The sequence below is a fragment of the Brachyistius frenatus genome, unplaced genomic scaffold (assembly GCF_029030835.1).
Source record: "Brachyistius frenatus isolate BFR_SWC_R1_liver_20210118 unplaced genomic scaffold, ASM2903083v1 Contig_431, whole genome shotgun sequence".
Lineage (NCBI taxonomy): Eukaryota > Metazoa > Chordata > Actinopteri > Embiotocidae > Brachyistius > Brachyistius frenatus.
This window is the reverse complement of record NW_027211030.1, coordinates 140,832-165,142: the sequence shown is the minus strand read 5'-3', so window position 1 is coordinate 165,142 and position 24,311 is coordinate 140,832. Positions and strand designations below refer to the sequence as shown.

The following is a 24,311-nucleotide window of genomic DNA, read 5'->3' as shown; positions in this document are numbered from 1 at the left end:
TATTTTTGTTTATTTTTTACAGAGGCGGAGCAACAATCCGGTTGTTGACACAGACACAGAGAATAGTTCATCCGGACTTATGCTAGATGTATGTAAATATACGCAGACAATAAGTAAATATGAAGTTTATCGGCTTCAAATTAGAGAGCAACCTGGAAGTATTGATTATTGACGCGTTTTGTTGGAATTAGCTGGAAAGTTGAGAAATATTTCTAAAGAGAGAAAACAGGAAGAAGCATGCATGGATGTGTATGGAGTCTCAAGTGTGCCAAACAAAAGATGCATTTTAATTCATTTTTTTATGATTAATAATAATCAAAATGTATATGCTTATCATATTTTTTGTATACATTTTTATATATTTTAACAACATAAAAAGGAACTTCAGAGGAATTTTACAAAAACAGGAAGAAATGGATTAATTACATTTGCACCATTTGCGCTGTTTAATCAAAGAGGATCTTTATATTTATCAGTCAATAATAATGTTAAACTTTTTTATGTTTTGTTCCATTCATTAATATATTTAGCTTTTTTTTTTATATATATTCAATCTCACAAGCTGTTTGTCCACTACTGTAATATTTACACTTTAAATGAAATGATCAGACACATCAGTGAATTTCATAACAAAAATCTAAATTCAACGCTTTTTAAAAAGAAATTGAGTAAAAAAAACAATGATTTAATTTTCTAGAAATAAAAGAAACTTTTAATTAATAATTTCTCCGTCCGTCAAAAAATGTGTCGAATCACTTTGGATCTGATTATCATCATTTTCTTGATGAGACCTCGTTTTATCCATAAAAACTAGAATAAAAAAATTTAAATGAGTTTTATAAACTTTATTTACTTTTTATTTTAACGTATGATTTTTTTTTAAGCTTTGGCTTCTTTTTGAAAATGTTGGCACATTTGAGACTCCAGAAAAATCGGCGTGATCTGAATCTCGTTGAATGCGAAGATACGGAGAATTAAAAAAAGAGTTGAAATTGAGGTTTAACGCAACTGGAAACGTAAACTTTTCCGACTGCCGGTACCGACACGTAATCAAAGACGAGTAGAACAGAATAGAAAGAATAGAGTCTCGCATGGACGCTTGTGAGGGCAGGAAGTAGCTTAGCTTTGGTTGGTGTCTGTAAAAAGCGTTGATCGATTGTCGTGCAGAGTGAAGATGAGAGTGACGATGATGATGATGAAGAAACTGGTGGGATTTAAAGCCTTTTGTTTTGCATTTTTCACGCCACCAGCAGAGTTTCGATGAAGCGATGAAGTGACTGATGTGATTCGAGTAGTGGAGACCTCCTCTCCCCCCCCCCCCCCCTGCTCTCCCCTGCTCTCCCCCTGACCTTTGACCTCGTGCTGGTCAGCGGAGGGAGCAGGGAGCTTTTTAATGGTTTCTGGAAGTTAACTGAACGATTTAGAGGAAGTAGAAAAGAAACATTTAGATGTAGGAAGGAAGGACAAAAACAAAACAAAAAAAACCAACCAGAGTGGGGAAGGTAATGTTGTGTTTTTGAAAAGACTGTGAGAAGCAGCGTGACCGTGGCCTTGAGGACAATGACGGGGTTTTCCTCCGACCGCAAGTCGCTGTGATTAACTGCGTGTTCGTTTTTTTTTGTTGTTTTTGTTTTTGCATTTATAAAAACTCCTGTCATCCACAACTGAGAGAAAACGGAGGTCTGTAAGTGCTGATAGCTGCAGAGAAAACGGGAGGACAAATGGCTGCATTGTCTTTTAGTGCGTCTGTCGTCAGGCGTTCATTTTAAATATGACCTCCTCAACAACTCGGATTTGTTCTTTTGGTTTGTGGATTAATGAGAGGGGGAGATATTACAGAAAGAGATGCAGGGAGAGAGTAAAGAATGGAAAGGACCCTCCCCCCTAAAAGAAAACTGAAGATACGCATCAGCAAGTGCAAAAAAGAAGGTAGAAGAGTTAACAGGATTTTGTGCAGTTGTGGTTCATGAAAGGCTCTTTTAATGATGTAGCTGCAACTGTGGAAACAACAGACAAACACAATCACTCGGACAAAGAAAACAACAAATCAGATTCATAGAAATTCATGTAATGTTTGTTGTTTGAGCTGCAGGACGCTGAACGAAGTCAAACTGACGTGTGGAAGACTGCTGTGTAACGTCGCCATCTAGTGGTCAAATACCGCAACTATTCTCTCATTTCTGTGTCAAACGTGCATCGATTACCTTATAGATTTATTTTAATTTTGTTGTTGTTGTTGTTATAACCAAAGATATTTTTTTTCGTGGTGTTGCCTGGAGCAAAAAAATATATATATTAGAGGCTTCTCTCCCACTGGAGGGAAAAAAAACATACAGTTTATTCTGTAGTTTAGAGATTTATTTAAAGGGGTTTTAACCCTGGTTTATATTCTACTATCGAACACTGGGTTAATTTATATGGAAGCAACAAAAGACCTGCAGAGTTTGAATCTCACAAAGCGCTGAATACCAAACTATGACATTTATGGGATGCTCTGATCTCCTGGTCGTTTCAGAAACTCTGGACATTGGAAGAAGAGAGCGTTTTAGTGGTGTTGCATCATGGGAAATGTAGTATTCTGTGGTTTTGGAGTATAATCCATATTAGAGACTTACAAATGATGTCATGGCCTTTTCTTCTTTTATTTTTTCATTGTTTTGGTTCAAATCTATCTCTCACAAGTTGTCAAACTTTCTGGAAATGCAATCGTAAAAGTACTAAAGGTTGAAATTGAAATGGATTTATAGCATAAAATATTTAAACCTCAGGTCCGTCTATCTGAATTCGTGTTTGAATTCCAGTTGGCAATTTACAGTTTTTTTATTTAAGAGTTTACAAATTCAGAAAACTGAATTTTCTGTTCAGTTGTTCAAATATTTTTTTGGGGATTAAAAAAAACAAAATAAGTTGCTCAAATTGTAATTAACATGAGATTAACTACTGAGTTTTTAAAATATATATATATACATATATATATATATATATCCACTTGCTTTTAAAGTCACTTATTCAAATAATATTGCCCCTTTGTTGCTTCCATACATTATATTATAATTGAACGTGATACGGAAGTCTGCATGGAAACAGTTAATGAATCATAAAGCCATGTTGTTGTTGTTGTTGTTGTTTTGTGTATCTTATAAACAACTGTAGCTGTTAAAACTCATCATACCAGACTAATATTATAAAATTTTATTTTGGGCACTTTAACTTTTAAATTCAGGGAAGACGGGTTTTAAATTGTTCTTTTTCTCCTCTTTGATCTGCGCCGCCATCAATCTCTGTACTTTAACATCTAATACTCTATAATCTTATTCGTTAAGGTCCGCTCATAATTATGTTGTTTTTCTGTTTTAACAAATGGAAATACAGTGTGACAGAAGTTAAGGTCATTTTATTTTTTTAATAATTTTTTTTTTTTTTTTTTTTTTTTTTTTGGTCTCAGCGGGCTTCCGTAGAATTTTGTGAAACGTTTGATTGTTTCGGATACATGCTCGGCTGTTCAACGTTAAAGCATGCGTTGTTGTATATGAAATCAACATTTAGAAAAATGGTTTTTGGTGACGAGATGAAAACAAACTATGTTTTTTTTTTTTTTTAAACGCTGTTGGATCTGCTCGTGATTGTAAATCAGGCTCGTTGTTCGATTTATCTATTAAGAGAAAGGTTTTGGGCAAGAAGTGATGATGTATGAAGAGCTGACGTGTAATCAGAGATTTGTTTTAATGCTGTTCAATCTTCACTAGCGTCCGATAACGGTCATTTTACACCATTTAAACTTATTTTTCGTGAAACTAGCTGAACTGTGTAACTTTAACACTTCCCATAATATGATTTATTATTCTGTTTTGCTGAATTTTGTTGTCTGATTTTAAGGAAATCAGCCAACTGACGGAGAAACTATCTGGAGTGATTTACCAAACTTTCTTAACCAAAATCTTAAATTTGTATTTTATGCATCTCAAATCTGAATATTTCCTTTTTTTTTTTTTTTTTTTAAGTCCTCCAAGACATATTCTGCAGCTTTCAGTCATTGGATGATGCAATTTTTCATTTTTTTTTTGGGGGGGGGGGTCAAATTTGCTGAACACAAATAAAATACAGTTTTGATGTACTTTTACATATTTAGTTTCATCTTAGTAACAAGATCGGCCTGATTTAATTTTTGAGCCCCCTGGTTGCTGAATTTAAATTATACATTTTAGCATTAAATGGTGTCAAAATGACAGTTTGAATTATACCATAAAAGCATTTATTTACTTTGTTGTGGTTTAAGAAAAACAAAAACTACTTTTCTGACCTTGTAAACTGCAGTTTGAGAAAAAAAAAACTGCCGAAAAAGTTTCTGGAGCTTTCAGTCGATTCACACGATCTTCATCGGCAGTTAAAACTATTGAAAGTGCTAAAAAAAAAAAATGCACTTTAAAAAAACAAACAAAAAAATTATTTTGAAAATCCATCTTAAATGCCAAAAGATCCGCGTGTCGCTCTTCCGCCACCGACTGATGTTATTTTCCAATGATGCTGTTTTGTTGTTGTTGTTGTTGTTGTTTATCTCACATGACGACGACGACGACTTCCTTTTTAAGCACGTGAGCTGAAAAACAAAAGGTCGACTGTCGTTTTACACTCGAGGCTGAAAGAACCCGACCCGAGCTGCAGCGTGAAATTTAAGGATAAATATCGCTAACACCACCCACACCCCCGGTCTCCTCCCCTCCACCCTCCCCCTCCACCCACCCCCACAGCTGTGCCTTTTCTAAAGTTTGACAGACAGAAAACAAACGTGGAAGAGAGACTAAAGACTGAACGGTTACCGGAGGCAGGTTTATTTTTGTAGGTATCTCTTGGATTTCTCGTTGAATCGTTACCAAACGTGGCCTTTCCTCACGCAGGGCGGCCTTCATCTATTAAAAGGTGACATTGAAACAAAAACCCAGCGTTGCGTGTTTCGTTTTTCATCGCAGACCATAATAAGCTCCGAAATGCCCAAAACTTCACCGGCTCATATTTTTGAATATTTGATGTTTTATTTTTGTTTTACGTCATCGTAAACTCAACGTATTTGAGTTTTAAACTTTTGTTAAACAAACTGGTGTTTCAAGACACAATCGGGAAGCTTTTTTTTTTCACAAATTGATCAAAACATGAAATAATCAAACAAAATAAACTATATTAAGATTTATTTGACTGAATTTCCATCTTAAACTGTCAGTTTTCGCTGTTAAAGCTTTAAAACACTTCGAAGCCTTGGAATTTTTTTTTGAAGTGGTTTAAGCTGTAGAGCCCCCTTATCTTTACTATTTTTTATTTTTATTTTTGTATACCTGTCAGGTCTTTGTTGTGTTTTTGCTGTTCAGCTTCATGTGTCAGTGTTTTGGCTGAACTGCAGGTTTGGAGCGGATGCAGCTCCTCCTCCTCCTCCTCCTCCTCCTCCTCCTCCTCGTGTCCTCTGTTTGACCCCAACTCGAATAACCTGACAGAGAAGTGGGAGTCCCCCTCCTTTTCCTGCTGTCTCACAAGCCAAACACTCAACTTTACCATCCGTAAAGCTGCAGGAGTGAGCCTAAAACAAATCCATGCCGGAAGCCAACAACGCTTTCAAAGTAAAAGGCTTAATCATAATCGTGACACTGTCCCATGTTTGTGGAAGAAGTTTTGACCAACAGGTTTTTGTGACCGTTAGATAATAATAAGATGCATTTACCTCAAGAGCTTTAACTCTTACCATGTAAGTAAAAGACACAAAGGAAAATCCAACAAATTAGCAGCTTTAAAAAATAAAAGTAGAAACAAATCTTAGTTACAGGGAATAAATGATTTAATAATAACATTAATAAACGAACAAAAAAAAGAATAAAATAAATATTTACAACTTCCTTTTAAATAAGAATTTATTGATTGGATGTACAGACTATAATAGATTTATAGTGATAAAATTCTTAATATTATTTGCCTTTTTTGTTGACATATTTATGTTAATTATGAATCATTATTAGGCTATAAGGAAGACATTAGGTCCAAAATGTTAAGTTATTGTCGTTATCTCAAAATCTTACTAAAGTGCAGACCTTGCCCTCAGCACAGCTTTTATTCTGAAGGTCCACACCGGATGTACTTTTCGACTCTGTTTCTCTTGACGGGCGCGCTTCTGCTCGCGCTGACACCCATTTGAACTCGAGCTATTTGATCCAGCAGGAGGAAGAGACGCGCTCTCGCAACTGAACCATGTAAGTTTGACGCTTTATTTCATTTCAGGTCACAGCAAAAAAAAAAAAAAAAACTTTCACTTCTTCCTTGGTGGTTTTTAAACGCGCGCAGCAGCCCAGAGTGTGGGAGCTCCCCATGCGTCGCCAAACTGCGTCAACAAATCTGCCGGTTTAAAACCACTTGGTTTATCGTGAAAGCAGGAGAGGTCGGGAAAACAATTCAAAACTCTTTTTCGGAGCCTCAATGAGTCAAACTAGTTTTCGGCTTTAATAATATTCATATTTAAGCAGTTATTTTTATTTTTATAGCGTTTAATGATCCAGCTGTTGCTCCTGTGAACACACAGCTGAAGGGTCGTTAAGAAACTGGTTAAAGGTGAAATGTTACCTCACATCCAAACCTTCATTATCTAAGACTCTGTAAAATATATATACGTTATAGATTAGAATAAATGCGGGCTCAAAGAGAGAATAAAGCGTGTGGATATTTGAATAGAGGTTGTTGGTTTTTTTTTGCAAGGTGCCAGGTGTGTATGGAGTCAGATTACTGTCGCTATCAATGAACGCACACAAAGAGATATTACCCCAAAAATACTTATTATTGTACAAAAATGTTGAAGAAAAACATCCATTTATATAATAAATTAAGTTTTGTTTTAAATATTAAAAGATACCAATCACCTATGGAGTGAAATCAGTGTCAACATCAATGAATGTAAACCAAAACATTCACAAATGTAAAGTGGTATTTAAGTATTAATTGAAGCCGTTTTAGGAGATTTATATATAACATTAGATATTTTTGGGTGCATTGAAAAATATTTTTGTGGAAAGAGTGTTTTATATATATATATATATAAGTCTGTAAATCAAATAAATTAAATATGAATTGATCAGCTGCTTTGTCAGCTTGCCTTGGTTTCACGGTGGTCGCCTTGTTCAGCTGATAAACTACTCATTATTATGTGCTTCCCCACTGGGGAATCATTAATATCAGTTCATATTTATTTTTACTGCTTATGTTCTCCAACTCTTATCACCAGCAGGCAGCACATGTCCTTCTTCAACTCCGAGACACCAGATGTGTCATTACTCCACTAAAACGGAGCTGATAAACGCTCTTTTGCAACTCTGAACAAGAAACACAAAGTAAACAAGTTACGTAATAGACATTTAATGTCTTTTCAATTTAACGATGCACGGCTGTAAAGTTAGTTTTGATTGGTGGAACCACTATTTAGCTTCATTAAAATCTCCGTAAAGCATAAACAACTCTAAATGAATGGATTTTGGTTGCGCAACTTCCTCCCTCAGCCTCCGGGATCTCTCCTTAATGCAAAGCGACTAAATGTCATGCCGGAACTTCTGGCTGATTTGGACGTCACATTTATTTTAAACTTCAGACAGGAAGAATCGGTGTCTAGAGTTTTTCCTTTTCTACATTTAAAGGAAATGGAAGCAGCTTTGTTCACAGTCTGTTCCTGCTCAAACACATTATGCAAAGTCAAAGTTTGACACGACACACTGCTGCCTTTTCAACTGCAGGTCTTTGTGTCTTTATTATGCAAATATTATCGCACCGCAATCAAAAATGAAGTTGGTGAGTAAAAAAAAAAAAAAAAAAATGAACTGAGAATAATATTATTTGGATTGCAAATAAATTCTGCCTTCACAGTTTTGTTGTGGAAAAAAAAAAAACCCTGCTGCATCCACCAATGCAAAGTTAAGGATTTCAGTTTATTTATTTAAAGGAGTCTTGAATTTATATTACATGTATTACTTTTTTTTTTTTTTTTAATATATAACCCGCTCTGAGGTCAACAGAGAGGTTCTTCACTGTGTCTTCGTGTGTGTGAAGTTTCCAGAGTTGTGTTTCCTCTCCGCTCAGGTTGGGGAGGAGATCGCTGCTTGTGGCGCTGCTGGCTGCGACCGTTGGAGTTTACCTGCTGCCGTCTCCCATCGACCCCAAACCGCATGTGTAAGTGGAGACAGGTTTTTATTTTATTTTTTTTCTACCACCAAACAACTGAAAAATGTCCAAATTTACACCGTTTATCAGTCACAGACTGTAAAAACATGATAAATAATTTAAAATTCATGTTCACCAAAAGGGAATAATAGATAAGATATATAGATAAATGTACCTCTGTGTAACTGTTCCCTGTGTCCTCAGGCTGAAGGGGCCTCCACCGGCCCTCGAGGGGCCGCTGGCCGTCAACACCCGTCTGCAGGGGGGCCGCCGGCTGTTCGCCGGGAAACTACGCGGACCAGAATCCTTCACTGCTGATGAGGACAGTGAGTGGACATTGTTATATTGATATGTGATATTGTTTTCTGCACATTAGTAATAAATCTGTAATTTATAATAATAATAATAATGAATAAAACTATATGTGTGTGTGTGTGTGTGTGTGTGTGTTTCAGGTAATGTGTACACGGGGACCGTGGACGGGAAGCTGTGGAGGATCGGTCCTGACGACAGCCTCACCTTCATCACACAGATGGGACAGAATCTCCCTGAATGTGGTTCGTATTTTTAATTCGTCTGTTTCTTCTTCTTCTGTTCGCAGATCAGCGTCTTTGAGCTAAAACAAAAAGCTTATAAAATGCTCTTGTGTGTGTGTGTGTGTGTGTGTGTGTGTGTGTGTGTGTGTGTGTGTGTGTGTGTGTGTGTGTGCGCAGGCAGCAGCACGGACTACGAGCCCGTGTGCGGTCGTCCTCACGGCGTTCGTCTGGACCGCGCCGGTCAGCTGATCGTCGCCGACTCGTACCTCGGGCTGCACAGCGTCGACCCCGAAACCGGAGAGAAGACTTTGCTGCTGGCGAACTCGGAGGGTAACAGTGTGCTTGTTGTGGTGGACAAAGCCGAAAAGTTTCATCTAATTTGCTAATATCTAACGACTCCTTTTTTTTTTTTTTTTCCTTTGGTCCCGTCAGGCGCCGACGGCGTTCCCTTCGCCTTCCTGAACGGCCTGGAGATCTCCTCACGAACCGGGATCATTTATTTCACCGACTCGTCCAGTCGGTGGGGACGAAGACACGTCAAACTGGAGGTGAAAGAAAAGACACGCGAGCGGATTGTTAATCAGCTGTGAAAAAAACTAACAAAAAAAAAACACCAGGAAGCGTCTGAAAGAGTGGAAACGAAGGTTGATGGGAAGTTAAATAGCAGCTGTTTGGTCTTTTCACACATAATCCTGCAGAGGAAAGCTGATACAAGCAGGTTTCATTGAGTTGTTTTTTTTTATTTTATTCAGTTGCTTGGCAACCACCGGCCTCCAAAACACACACGGGAGGACACTCAGCCTGGTTCTTCTCACCCGTCCACCGAAAAACAGAACCGGTCTGCCAAAAACAGAGAGAGTCCATTCAGTGCTGCCGAGTCTCAAAGATGCATCTCGAAAGTCTCATTAATCGCACGCAGATTTTTAGCAGAACTGATTTTTAAATATGAAATCTTAAATTCCTGGTTGACGCATGTAAACAAACGCCTGCTGACATGTGAAGCCGACGCTCCGGAAAAAATGAGCAGGAAGTCGGTAAAATATGAAACTTTGAGTGGTTTTCAGTGTTTGGAGGATTTATATGGAGTCACATCAGTGTAAAAAAAAAAATCAATGAAAGCACACAGACAGATTCAAAAATATATTTCTGCATTCATTTATAAATGACTCGCTTCACAAAAATAATTGTTTTCGATGAACCCGAAAATATTTATTGTCGTATCAAAATAAATTTGCCAAAAATCACTCAAATCCACAGTCATGTGATTGGCTGAAAAAGGACGCCGACGTCTCATTGGTTCCCAGTTGAAAAAAAAAAAATTACACTCACGAATCGAGCCACTTCAGGGGAGTCTAAAAAAAAACAAAGACACAAATGCGCGTTGAACGCTGACGCTGACTAAACTACGAGGAGCTCAACGACTGATCAAATCTGTGCGGCGCTTCGCTGAACAGGAAGTTGCGCAAACGAGGCTGATCGATCCGTTGGATGTTTCAGGTGATCGAGCTGAACAGCCTCGGCCGTCTCCTCTCCTACGACCCTCGGACAGGAAGCGTGTCGGTGCTGCTGGACTCGCTCTACATGCCCAACGGCATCGTCCTGTCGCCCGACGAGGACTTCCTGCTGCTGGCCGAGACCAGCATCGGACGCATACTGAGGTACACACACACACACACGCACACACACACACACACACACTCTCTCTCTGTCTTTCTGAGGACTATCGTTGACATAATGCGTTCTCCAGCCTCACAACGTAATTGTCCTCATAAATATATATATATTTTTTTTTTTTTGGTCCTCATAAGTGCAGAAAAACATGGATACACTTTTATTTAATCACTTCTGAGGACATTTTTTTTAATTTATTTTTTTTATTTTTTATTTCACTTTATTAATCCCTGAGGGGAAATGTCTTCACTACAGCAGGGGGGCTCTCAGGGGGGAGCTGCTGCAGCAGGCTGCCACTAGCGCGGCGCCAGGTAACCTGACCTGAGGTGCATGTTTTTTGGATGTTTTTTGGATTACACTCTTAAACTTAAATCGAGTCTTCACACTTGGATTTTGATCATTTACTTTGATTTTTGGCCTCAAAACACACACACGGTTTTATTTAATCACTTCTGAGGACATTTAAGTTAATTTAAACTTAAATCAGGTCTTCACCTTTTTAAGTTTGATAATTACGTTGATTTTGTCCCCAAAAGAAGTCGAGTCCCCACGTTGACTGTAAACACGTTAATGTCCCCACTTCATGGGTAATACAAGTACACACACACACACACAGAGAGCATAATTACTTGACTGTCTGTCTTCTCCCAGATTTTGGCTGAAGGGCCCGAAGGCCGGCACCAAGGAGGTCACCCTGGACAACATGATCGGTTACCCCGACAACATCCGCCTCGGCGATCGCGGGACGTTCTTGGTTGGCATAACAACGCCTCGCTTTCGGAAGCTCGTGCCTCCCTTCCTGGACGCGATCGCTCCGTACCCGGCGCTCAAACGCTTCCTGGCCAAGGTCGGTGTCTTTCCACCTCGCTCGTGTTCTTTTATTAAATATTTGATGGATCGGATCAGATGGACGATTACTGGCCTTTTTTTTTTTTAATGCTGCAGCTTAAACTAATACAAACTAACAAAAAGTACTTCGGATGGTTTCAGTTGAATAAATAAGCTTCATAAAAGGCTCTGATCTACAGAACAAGTAGCTGGAGCTGCTGTTTCTTAGCAAACAGGTGAAAACACTGTAAATATCGAGGTGGAAATTTGAAATTAGTTCATTATTTTCTGAACTATGAATGACTTTTTTGAACAAATGGCAACAAAAGAAAACGAGAACCAAAACATTTAGATATCCCGCAGAGGAGCAGTCCAGCTTTGTCCTTTTTTTTTTTTTTTTTTTCCCATGATGCATTTGCTCGCTGTTATTTATATGGAGTCGGTCAGTGGAGACGAAGCTTTGTTCCCGACGGCTCTGAGACCAGATGGTGTGAAATCTGACAGGACATGGGGCAGGACCCTCTTACGCAGGCACACACACACACACACACACACACACACACACACACACACACACACACACACACACACACACACACACACACACACACACACACACACACACACACACACACACACACACACACACACACACACACACACTCTCTCTTTCACTTGAATGGTCTGCTCTGTCACACAGAATTTCTTCAAGTGCAGGTCCAGAAATATTTTCATCTGTTTCTGATGTAAACAAACTCCAAACATGTGGAAGAAGTTTTCAGATCCTTCCCTGAAGTAAAAGTACAAATACCACACAGTAAAAATACTCCTCTGCAAGTAAAAGTCCTGCTTTCAAGTATTTTTATCCATTTTTATTTTTATTTTTTTTAACTTTTGCATCATAAAATACCTGAAATTTCTATTATACAGTAAATATTAGGGCTCCAACTAACAATTACTAATCCGGTGATGCTTTTGTTGATTTAATGATTAATGGTTTCATCTATAAAGAGTCATGAAGGACCCTAAAGATGTCTGATTGCTTATTTTGTCAGCTAACAGTCCAAAACCTGAAGATAACAGATTTACTTCAGATACTTTCAGACAAAGAAAAGCAGAAAACTCTCATATTTAGGAAGCAGCCTGAACCTTCCTGTGTGGCGTTGTTCTTTAGTTAATAAATCTCAATTTAGCTGTAATCTTAAAGGAGCTTAAAATTTATCATTTTAATAATAATAAAAGAAGTGATCGATCTAATATTCAGACTGGTTCCAAGTACTTTCTGTACTTGAATTTTGCTTTTGGGAAAAATGAGTGTTCATTGGATTTTTGTTCGAAAATAAATGATTAAAATTGAAATGTAAGGCGTTTTTTTTCTTCCCGTGAATAACTTAAAGATACGCTGACGAGCTGATATTTAGGTTATACGTGTACGTACGTCACCTGACGTCTTTGTGCTTGCAGGTGGTTCCTCTCAGCTGGTACGACGTCATGCTGCCGCGCTACGCTCTCGTCTTGGAGCTCGGGCCGGACGGCCAGATCGTGGGAACGCTTCACGACCCGGACGGCCGCCTGACGTGGGCCATCAGCGACGTCTTCCAGCACCGAGGGAGGACGTACCTGGGCAGCACCGACCTGCCGTTCCTGCCCGTCCTGGAGAGCTGATGGAGGAGGCTCACTCGTCTTTTTTTATTTTTTTTTATTTCTGGAGTGTTTTTTCAAACCCGAAGCGACACACGGCTGTTCAACGTTTTTGGGTTTCAGTTGGGTCGATGGCTCCTCCTGGAAACCGCCGAGTGTTAGTGGCCTCTGTTTGATAAACTTCCTGTGGGAACAGAGAAATCTTCTCCATCTGCCCCTTAGTAGTAATTAATGGTGATTTTTTTTTTTTTTTTTTTTTTTAAATTTATTTCTTTAACACAAAAGACATGAAGAGTCCTGAAAAAGTCAAGAAGAAACTAGATTTTATCCCTGAGATACGGTGTCGTTTAATCATAGAAATAAAGATGATTCAGACCTTTTTAAGACTTTTACACGAGACTCCAGAACAACGAAGTCTCTTTTTATCAGAAGGAAAGCGCCGAGCTCGGATTAAGAAACTTCGGGTGAAGGAGTCTGCTGACGAGCAGCAGGAGAACAAACTGAACCTGCTGTCTTTCCAACCGGCCCTGACGGTCTCATAAAAGGATAGTTTACATTTTGTTAAGCGAGGTTAGATTGAGGTACTGATCCGTAGTTGATGTATTTACCTGCAGTAGATGGAGGTTTGGATGGAGGAGGAGAAGCATGCAGCTGTAGCGGAAACGTAGCTATGAACTGCTCTGGACTGAGTCGGTAAAAAAAAGTTTAAAAAACAAACAAACTAAAAAACAAAAAAAATTCAACATCAGTGAAAGTGTACGCTACATTTTGAATATTTTCATGGATTTACTTTGCTGTAAAATGGCCCTTTTCTGACTAAGATTGTCATATTATTTGTGTTTTAGCCTGCTAAAACACCGCAGCGATAAAAACAAAGCAACTTATCGATCAGCAACTCCCGTGTGCAACGAGGTTAAATTCCTGATTTTGTCAATGGAGTCTGGCGGCTTTGAAGAAAACGTTATAATGTCGGAAAACTCTGTCTGATAGCAAAGTAAAGCAGTGAAAATATTCTAAATATGCTTAAAATGATGCAGATTTTTTATTTAATTTTTTTTAAGCCTACTGACAAAATCTCACATTAAGACTGGAGATTTAAATTTAGATTTTCTGACAACTGGGAATGTAAAGTTCAATGCAAAGTTAGACTTGTGAATAAAGATGTTTCATTATGCTTGCTGGATATTACTCTGACCTCTGGAAATTGTTAGTTTTTTAATCACTATTTTCTAACATTTAACGGACCAAAAATATTATTAAATAACCGAGAAAACGATTATTGGTTTCAGCTCTTGTTGCAAAAGCATTTCTAGTTTTTGTTTGTTTTTTTAAGAGCCGACGCCTCGTGGATTCCTTCTGGTGAGTAAATCTGACAACAGGTAAGTAAAAAAATAAATAAAAAGACTGTTTATTTAACCACAACAAGCTTTTTCCCGACAGGTACGATCTTAGATGAAGGATTTGTGATTTAAAGGACTTCTGATTTTTGTTGTTGTTGAATCTGCCAAAAAAAAAAAAATCCAACACAAATAAATCTTAAAATGTTATTTCTAAGTACAAAATCAGAGGTGAAGTCGGCGCCGTGATCTCGAGAATCTCTTTATTTGGACAAAAAACACACAAGCCAAAAATACATCATCAAAAAACTATTCTGAAAAATAAAAGCGTGCCAAAACAACAGTAGAGTTCTGACCGATCGGAAAGTGCATCAGTGAGTTGAAACAAAAGTGATTTTTGTTTTTTTTCTACGAGGAAAAGTAATCACACGGTGTGGTTTATTCAGTCCGGTGGTCTCAGTGGGATTTTCTCATCTCCGCGTTTTGTTTTAATTCAGTCCAGTTGTGACTCCGAACGGGTCGAACACGGAGGAAGAAAGAGCTGCGTGAACGAATCGTTACCCGAGAAGAAGAAGAAGAAGAAGAAGAAGAAGAACGGTAGCTGTAGTTGATTCACAGGAGACAGTTTGTCTGCTCACATCTAAATAAACACACAACGAAATGTCGAGCGGACGAAACTCGAAAGAGAAACTTCGCGTACTGCATTTAAAACTCAAAAATCTCCAAATAACCTGCAGGGATTTAAATCTGTTCACACAAATCTGAATATCGGTAAACAGTGTTTAAGTGATATTTATCTCCTCTTCTTGGCAAGAAAAGAAATCGTGTTAATTTCTCAAAAAACGTTGTAGCATTCCTTTAATGTAAAATATATCAATAATCAGCCTTTAAATGTCTAAAACTTCACCAGAATGAAGATTTATGTTTCAACTGTGACGGAAATATCAAACTACGGCCACAAAAGGAAATTATTGTTGTTCATTTTTTTTGTTTAAACGTAGTTTAATGGCATAAATGTGATCCAAAGTTAAAACTTCAGTTCCCTTAAAGTTTATCGAAAATAATTATCAGGTTTATTACGGTGCTTACTAATCAAATTAGATATTTGATTTTTGGCTTTTAAAATTGTCACATCGAACCCATAAACCAGAACCAGAATTGAGAAACGATGTCAAACTGAGCTGATCTGAACGCCGATGATGGAAAGAGGACTTCGTTTGGCGCCCGTCTTTGTAAAACGTCTTGCTTCCTGTTTCCCATCAGGCCGTTCTCCGTCTGCGTCGGAGTTCAGATTCGGCTCGGTGAAAACGCTACAGACGCGACGTTATCGTCGCCATCTCGGACCGAAGGTGTCATCACATTACCGGACTGCACAGTTTAGTACGTCATCAGCTTTAGAGCAGAGACATCTGGACATCGATCAGCTGTTCGGTCTTTAAAATGTGTGAACGTGGAGAAAGAAATGTCGACCAGTGTTTCCCAGAGTCAAAGAAAATATTCACATTTAAGACGCATGAATCTGAGAATTTTACTATTTCATAAAAAAAAAAAAAGGTTAATCGACTATGAAATGGTTGGTGTTTTAATTAATGATCAACTAATCGATTAATCGCTGTAGTGACATCACGACCTTTACTGTCAGACGAAAGATATTTTTCTGCTGTATTCGATTGGTCCTCACCAATCACCACGCAAGCTGTTAAAATTACAGACAAATGGACATTAGATGCTTATAATAATGTATTTTTTCACAATTAATTTGGTTCATTGTTTGCTAATCATCCATTTAGGTGTCCACATTTACCTGATTAGTTAATGAATTGCATATTTTTGATAAATAATTGGGATTTGTTTGGTAAAACTGCCAATTAATTGCTCATAATTTCCTCCAAAACCGAATTTACTAGTTTATTTTCATTTTTTGGAGTGTTTAAAAAGTATTTGAACTTGTGATTATTTGATTGATTGAACAAATAGTTGACGGCTGGATGGTTGGCAGTTTGTTGTCGGTCACGCGTTGGGATGCCGTGACGCTTTGTTTTCGGTTTACAGCTCGTATTCAACCGCGTCCCGCTGCAAACGATAAAATGTCCAGCTTTCGCCGTATAATTGAGAACGCCAAAATGAAGCGGCCGCCAGATATTCAGACGAGCAGATGAACGTGTTCGACCGGACGTTCAGTTCAAAATGATGCTCAGAAGAAACAAAAAAACAAAACGAAAAAACAAAAACAGGGTTTGAATTAATGGCTTTCTCGTGTAAATCGCTCTCGAATAATCCGGCTTCCTTTCACACCAGTTTTAAACGCGAGCCTTGCACCCGGAGAGGCCTCCCGTCTCCATGGCAACCCACCTGTTCTTTCGCATTAAATTTTTTACTCTCACCCCCCCCCCCCCCCCCAAAAAAAAATATGACACCACCCCGGATCCCTTCTCCATCCGTCCACAAAAAGAGAGCCCGACTCCGGAGGCTCGACAACAAGGCAACAACAGCAGCAGAGGCTGAATACAAAAACACAAACGCAGTCCTTCTTCCTCCCTTACATCCCTCCCTCCGTCCGTCCGTCCGTCCTCGAGTCGTCCTCCGTCTGCTCCTCCTACTTCAGCGTCTGTCTGAGTCTGCTGAGCCGCCAGCTGTGGCTGCTGAACATCTGTCGAGGGTCAAATCGATACCTGGTGGGACAAACACAGTAAATAAAAGCCTGCGTGTTAAGAGACCGAGCGGGAAGGTCAGGTGAAACTTTCACTTCAGTGAAGGAATGTACCTTTTTCATTTCAACTTTGTCAGGTAACTCGTGTCTTGTTGCTGAAGAATTTATTGTTAGTACTATTTATAATTTCCAGTGGCGAACAGACCTGGGATCGTACGTGCCGGGCGTCCGACACGACTGTCCGGAGCAGGACTGCAGCATCATGAGCCGATGGTTCATCTTCTCCAGGACTTCCTGGTCGATGGTTTTTGCGATGTTGCTCAGCTGGTACGGGTCCGCTGTCACGTTGTACACTTCCACAAACACCTGCGGGACAAACATAAACTAAAAGTCAAAAAGCGTTTACCGCAATGTCGTTCCTCATTCTACCGCCAGATGGCGCCAAAGAAAGCGGCACAGAGAGGCGACTTCACCTCGTTGTCGTCGAACTCGCAGTACTGCAGGTTGGCAGAGGGGGCGACGGTGCGCACGCAGGCGTACGTGTTGTTGTACGAGTCCTCGCACACACAGTCCGGGAAACACTCCTGAAGAAGAAACGTTTTTTCAGCTGCACAGACGTTGTTTCATCAGAGATAAATTTTTTTAATGAATCCCTCCAGGCGTACCGACACTCCCGGTCCCAGCAGGGGGCAGGCCGGGTCGGACACGTTGCTCCCCTCGCCTTCGTACTCCACCAGGATGTCGGTCCTCCAGCTGCTGCTGTTCATCTTCCCCTCCTGGTAACACGCGTACGCACACACACACACACACACACACACACACATTATTTTTACAACGACCACCCACAGACAACAATAATTTCCATATTGAACTTTATGTTCCTCTGATTTAATCTCTGATTTAATTCTTTATAATAATCTTACCTAACATTTTGTAAAACATCTTAACTTTTGATGGACTACCAACAACTTTAATATCTTTGTAAACTCAGGTGAACACATATTTAATAACGTGGAAAGGCATCTTTATTATTTTAACGAGAACTAAAATACACAAATTTGTAATAAAACAAAAGAATGATTTAAAAAAAAAAATCTGGAAGATTAATTACAGGGTTCCCACTGGTCATGGAGATTCTGGAATATCATGGAATTATAAAATCTGTGAATTTGACTTTGAGTAGGAACCCTGTAATTAAAACAATCTCCAAAAGGTCATTTTTCTTTGATAATCTGTAGAAATAAAACAAACAAGATCCCTTAACAATGAGTAGTATAAATATCACAACATGACCTATTATGTCTCAAAACAACAAATCTGTTGGAACAACTATTTAAATTAAATTACACGTGCAAAGTTTTTTTTTAATGTTTTTTGGGATTAAAAGGTGAAGTAAGAGTGAAAAATATAGTGAAGAAATAAATGCATTAATGTTAAAGAATTAGAGTAAAAAAAAAAAAGAAGCACATCTCTTTGTGTCCGGAGGAAACGCGTGGTCTTGGTGATCTCACCATGACGGGCAGGAAGGACATGCCGTCCATTTGGGTCTTGTTGACGTTGTAGCCGGCGATGTCGAGGATGGTCGGGCCGAGGTCGACGTTCGCCACCAGCATCTGGAGGCCGAACGCGTTCAGTTTAACACACGCTGACACGCAGCTGAGCCACCACGACAACACAGTTTAAAAAAACAAAACAAGACAAAACAAACCTAAAAAAACAAACTTAAAAAAAAACTTGTAGTGTTAATCAGATTTCAATTCTGATGGTCGGTTATGAAAAAAATAAGATAAGAAATGGTCAGTTTCAGAAGGACATTATCTCAGCTGTAATTAAAGATACAGTTTAAGCTCACAGAGTAGGGTCGTGTGTGTGTGTGTGTGTGTGTGTGTGTGTGTGTGTGTGTGTGTGTGTGTGTGTGTGTGTGTGTGTGTGTGTGTGTACCTGGCTGGTCTGGTTGGGTTTGATGTTTGGTCCTCGGACCATGAGAGGAACTTTGATGTCAAACTCGTAGAGCTGCCGTTTGTCCAGCGGGAGCGAGAACTGACCTGAAGGAGAAGGAGACGCGTATTTTCATCGAGGCTTCACAATCCTTTACATCTCTTATTTTAAGTCTAAAAAAAAACAACATTTTTTTTATTCAACATAAAAAAATCCTAAAAAAAAAAAATCCTAAAAAAAACATATTTTTTTTAGGATGTTGAATATATTACTCACCTGTGTGATAGCCGTTATCCGACGTGAAGAAGATGTAGGTGTTGTCCAGTTCACCTGAGACCTCCAACCTCTTGACTATTTTCTCCACCAGGTCGTCCACCGACAGTAAAGTCTGCCACCTGCAGGCCGGGAGGAACAACGGCGGCATTTTTTTTACAGAGGAGAAGGTGAATTAATATGCGAGAAATGTGTTCACTAACGGATGATGACGACAAGTTGTTTCAGTGAAGGGGAGGAAGATGAGGAGGAAACGTGACCGACCGTTTCCTGAAGGCATCGTCCAGGAACTGAACGGAGGAGTTGGTCATGGGAGTTTTAGCCTGTCGGATCAACCAGTGTTTGTCCTGAAGAGAGAAATCAGTCATTTGACTTTCTGTGTCTTTGACATGTTTTCATAACAGTGATTTTTTTGTTCAAAAAAATTTCAGAGAGGATGTTTTAAAAAGCTCCACCTTGCCGTGGACGTTGAAGTTGGGGTCCCTGGGAGCCTTGGTGCCGTTGAAGCGCTGCTGGTACTGAGGAGCTACGGTCCAGGGGGAGTGGGGGGCCGGCGTGGACACCATCATGAAGAACGGCTGGTAGTTGGATTTATACTGCAGGAAGTCCAGAGACATGTTGGCCTGAAAAAAAAGAAAGAAAAAGAGTCAGAATGAATGATGGTTATATGAAGAACTGTTGTCATAATTAATTATTACTTAATGTAATGTGATTTATCAAGAAAGGAAGGATGTCAACAACACATATTGAAGACCGTATAGAAAGAAAACCGAAGCTGATGTGCAGTAATATTAAATGTTCTGATCCGATGTCTCACCAGGACGTCCGTCAGGTAGTCTTTGCTGTACTCTGCTCCGTGTTTCTTAGCCTTCCCGTTCACAGACAGAGTGTAGTTGTAATATTTAGAGTTCTTCTCCTGGAAAACACAAACAGCACATTTTTATTAATGCAAAAAAATCTCCTTCAGGGAGGTTTGAAGATGTGTGAAAGTACACTGCTGTGAATAATAGTTTGAGTCTGATGTGGTTTTTCCTTAAAGTAAAAGACAAAAAAAACAAACTCTTGCTCAGTGAAAAATCCAAAATCTACGAAGATGCAAATATTTGTCATTTTAAAAGTTTTAGTTCTGGATACGAGATATTTTCTTTGTTACTGAAAAATCAGTTTGAGCACTGCAGGCCTCTAGTTTCCACTTCAGGATCAGGATCAAGATCAGGATTTTGTCTGGTGTCAAACAGACTCAGACAAGAAGTAAGTGGAGGGTGTGTGAAACTTTTCTGGGTATTTTTCTTACAAAAGCTTTTATTTCTGTCTCCTGCTGTATTAATAGTAGTTTTTTTAATTTCTAGTCTTTGACTAAATTAGATGAAAAAAAAATTCTGTCATTGGTCCAAGTCCTGCCTGAAAAAGCAAGTAACAAATTACAAAAAGTCCACAGACTGGTGGAATTAGTGTAAAAAAAATAAATAATAGAAAGTAAAAATAAAAACACATTCAGAGCGTTTATAAACTCACAGTTGTGACAGGAACACGCCTGCACCTCAGTGTGTGTGTGTGTGTGTGTGCGTGCGTGAAACATCTGGATCAAACATCTGAACGCCAGTTAGACGATTGCAAATGTCGCCAATTTCAAAGTCATCGCGGTCACATGAACTCGTACACGATCCGAGACATTCCTTCAAATCATGGCAGCTGGATTTATGTCCTTCACAGCAGAAACTTTTGTCACGATAAACTTTCTGGTCACGAGGACGCAGCTCAGATGTGAGTTTGTCCAGTGGACACGGTTTCATTGTGTGTAATGACTTCTGTAAACCAGTTAAGAGACACAGTGTAACTTCAAGAAAATCTGATAGTAGCTTATTTATCAGTCCGGCTCCTTCAGCAAGGGAGTCTCCGGTCACCATGGAAACTGACCAGGGACTTTTAAGGTAGCCGGATCTCAGAAGCACTATTACAAAAAAATTAACTTAAGAAGTTAGTGAGATATATATTTCATAAATCTGTGCATGAAACAGACAGTGAGGTCTAAAAGTCTGAAACCGCATGAAAAATCGGACATATTTTCAGATAAAGACCAAAACTGTCCAACAGGCTGACGATAACAAGAAGAAAAGTTAACAGTATCCAGCCACTGTAACCAATAAAAGACAAATATTGTCAACATAATGTTGGTGATACATGTTTGTATTGTAAATGGATTTGTTTTTGTTTTTTTTTAAAGCCACGCTGGATTTCAGTGATAAAACGACCCCATTGCTCGGCCAAATGCAGCGACCGCCTGCATCTATTTCAAAATAAAAGTCCCCGTTTCAAATTAAAAGTCCTCTTGCGTTTCATTCACAGTCCAGTCATCTACTGGGTTTGGACATCGTCTCGTTGACTACAGGCTCGGTTCAAAAACCGCCCCCCCCCCCGATGTCGGACAGGAGGAGTAAACGTGCGGCTGAAAGGTTAAAGGTCTTACCAGTCCGACCCAGTAGCTCCAGCCGGGAGGAACGTGCTCCACGCCGCCGGCCTCCGAGTGCCCGTACTGGAAGACACACAATTACAAATATTATGGAACGTATTTAATTCAGAAGTAAACATGATCAGGGGAAATAGTTTTGATTCCCAGGAGAGAAATTGAGCCCAGCTTAAAAAACAAAGATGAGCTTTCGGTCCAGGTTTGCAGATAAATAGATGCAAATTAGGATTAACAAAAAAATAAAATGTAAAGTAAAAATGCTATAAGGATGACTTTATGTTCATTCAAATTTATTTTGTAAACAGTATTTTTAGAGATAAGGATTGACTGCATGATAATGCATATATGGAGATTTGTGTCCAAAAATGGTAAAAAAAAAAAATGAAAGTGAGAAGCAGGAAAACGCTTTCTTTTGTTTTTTTTAACCAGTAATTTAGATGAAGTGACCCTTTAAACACGCAAACAGACAAAACAGGATGTCCTGGTTCCCCATTCGACCATCTGTTCATCACAAGGGGAGGTGAAACTTTGACATTTGGACAACATTAAATCTCATGGCAGGAAATCTTCCTTTCACCTGGTTGAGATATTTCCCGGCGAAGAAGGTTTGGTAGCCGGCGTAGGTCTTCAGCAGGGCGGGGAAGGTGCGCGCCTCCTCGCTCTTCTGCCAGGCGACGCTGCTGCAGTTTCCTTCCAAGGTGTTGTTGATGACGTGGTGGTTGTGCGGGTATTTGCCCGTCAGGATGCTGGCTCGACTCGGGCAGCACAGCGGGCTGGCGACAAACTGAAGGTGGGGTGGGGAGGGGGGTGGAGGAAGGAAGACGTCAGCAGAATGACGAAGCACCGCTCGAGATAATTAAGATGATACTCACGGCGTTCGTGAACGACATCCCCGCGTCACCGATCAGTTTTCTGGTCTTGTTCAGCGGATTCTGAAAGACAATTTAATCTTGTGTTTTATTACGCAGCTGACATTAAGAATGAACCCAATCACTGATCAGTTCAATGAAGTTTTAAAGACAGAATTCGTGTTTTGTGCCTCTACTATATAAATAACATGTATAGATTAGATTTGACTTCATTAATCCCACAGTGGGGAAAATTTACTCGTCACAGCAGCATAGAGAAGACAAAATAAAAAAGACTAGTAGCAATATTTTGGAAAATAGTGGAAGATATTTGGGGAATTTTTCCACTTTTTCCGATCTTTTATGGACCACATGATAAATCGATTATTCACAGAATGTGTAGTAGTAGCTGCCCTGTTACAGATGTATAAATGTCTTATGATGTGCTTTGCCACGTCAATTTGGTGAAGTAGGTTTAAACATAGAAAATTAAACAGTACAAATGTAATTACGACACTTCTTGTCCTACATTGTTGACGTAACAGCATTTAACCAGCCACAAATATCGATTCTTCAGGTTTTTCTGGTGGGTTTACTTCCGTATACATTAAGGCCTTTAAATGGGCAGATTTCTGAATGGACTTCTGAACGTGTGTTGTTGTTGTTGTTGTTGTTTTTTGGGAGGAAAACAAACAGTGATTTTTCCCGAAGGAGGGAGGGTGTCGACAGACAGGAGCAAGTGGAGAAGCTGCTGACTCTGTGAGATGCCGAAATGATGAGTCCAACCAGGAATGTGAACAGTCAGCTTAACCAGACTGCAATATAAACATCAATCGATCACAAAAAAATAATAATAATAATAATTAAAAAAAACAGCGTCACGACTCCCAGGTGAGACAATAGCAGACGTGCATTAAAGTCTGTAAATAATAATAATAATAATAATAATAATAAAACCTACTGACCAGACCCCCGATGGAGATGTCCAAGTCGTCGGTGAGGATCAAAACAATGTTTGGTCTCCGGTCGGATTTCGTGAATCCCCCGCTGCTCAGGTTGCTCCAAAAGGTGACGCAGATGAGGAGACAGCTCACTAATGTTGGCTGAAAGGAGCCCATTTTAAACAACAAAACAATAATAATAGTTCTACCACAAACTAGAAACCGTCCGTCTCTCCCTTTCAGCTTGTGACAGCGTTGAAATATTGTTCCCCGTTGCTCTCCGGAGGAGGATCGGCCCTATTCCTGCCCCAGACAACACTTCCCTGTGTGTGACGGTCACGTGCTGCTCGGCTCCGGAAGTCCGAGTCAGCTGATTTGGGAGAGGCGAAACATGACTAATGTGTTTTAATAGCTGTTATTTCAGGCTTTAACGTCCCTGAAGGTTCGTTTAAGACTGTTTTTCTTTATTTTCCTGTTTGCATTTTCTAAAACAGATTTATAATAAAATGATCAAATAAATGCCGTAAATAGTTAAAGTAACATACTTTTTTTTTTTTTTTCAAATATCAAAGAGCTGCCCACATTTTTTATTTTTGTCATTTAACTTAATAATAATAATAATAATAAAAAAGCTTCACAATGACAACATGTAGTTACAATAAATAATAAGTTTAGAAATAAAATGGAAAATTCATATTATTTCAGTTCAACATGGGCACTGTGGACATCAAGAGCTAACTTTGTGTAGACTATTTAAAAACAACAACAACAACTTGTATTCTGATTATCTAGAGCATTATACAATATGACAAGTTATCACTGTTGTGTACTAATATGATTATTTTATAATTATGTTATATTATAATTATATAATCTATAATAAAACAATCATGGCCTTACAGATATCAGTCTTTACATTGTTCTTTCATTTGTTGTCTAATCTTTCTTCCTTCCTTCTTTCTTTCTTTCTTTCTTTCTTTCTTTCTTTCTTTCTTTCTTTCTT

The 24,311-nt window shown here is 39.1% G+C and overlaps 2 protein-coding genes across 2 annotated transcripts; one reads left to right on the top strand and one right to left on the bottom strand.

Moving 5' to 3' along the window:
* Positions 1–5,970: 5,970 nt before the first annotated feature.
* LOC138637106 (adipocyte plasma membrane-associated protein) lies at positions 5,971–14,130 on the top strand. The gene is made up of 9 exons (XM_069725586.1): positions 5,971–6,230; positions 8,098–8,187; positions 8,383–8,504; positions 8,634–8,735; positions 8,892–9,044; positions 9,147–9,262; positions 10,212–10,372; positions 11,037–11,232; positions 12,678–14,130. Coding segments are annotated over exons 1-9 (1,143 nt in total). The 5' UTR covers positions 5,971–6,228; the 3' UTR covers positions 12,879–14,130.
* A 306-nt stretch (positions 14,131–14,436) lies between these two features.
* Positions 14,437–23,812, bottom strand: gnsa (glucosamine (N-acetyl)-6-sulfatase a). Its single transcript, XM_069725589.1, has 14 exons — positions 23,333–23,812; positions 22,392–22,451; positions 22,097–22,303; positions 21,520–21,585; positions 19,870–19,968; positions 19,508–19,675; positions 19,317–19,399; positions 19,056–19,174; positions 18,783–18,886; positions 18,353–18,454; positions 17,507–17,617; positions 17,315–17,425; positions 17,047–17,207; positions 14,437–16,863 (listed from the first exon to the last, which is right to left on the bottom strand). The coding sequence occupies exons 1-14, from the start codon at positions 23,483–23,485 to the stop codon at positions 16,788–16,790; spliced, it is 1,620 nt and encodes a 539-aa protein (XP_069581690.1). The 5' UTR covers positions 23,486–23,812; the 3' UTR covers positions 14,437–16,787.
* Between the last annotated feature and the right edge of the window lie 499 nt (positions 23,813–24,311).

What these genes read in the sequence shown, in the direction of transcription:
- LOC138637106 (XM_069725586.1), top strand. An exon ending in GCTGCTGGCGAACTCGGAGG is followed by an intron (nt 9,045 to 9,146) that starts GTAACAGTGTGC and finishes TGGTCCCGTCAG; the next exon opens with GCGCCGACGGCGTTCCCTTC. An exon ending in GAAGACACGTCAAACTGGAG is followed by an intron (nt 9,263 to 10,211) that starts GTGAAAGAAAAG and finishes TGGATGTTTCAG; the next exon opens with GTGATCGAGCTGAACAGCCT.
- gnsa (XM_069725589.1), bottom strand. Translation starts at nt 23,485, where the DNA reads ATGGGCTCCTTTCAGCCAACATTAGTGAGCTGTCTCCTCATCTGCGTC. An exon ending in AACCCAACCAGACCAGCCAG is followed by an intron (nt 18,455 to 18,782) that starts GTACACACACAC and finishes TTCGGCCTCCAG; the next exon opens with ATGCTGGTGGCGAACGTCGA. An exon ending in GCGAGTTCGACGACAACGAG is followed by an intron (nt 17,208 to 17,314) that starts GTGAAGTCGCCT and finishes TTTGTCCCGCAG; the next exon opens with GTGTTTGTGGAAGTGTACAA.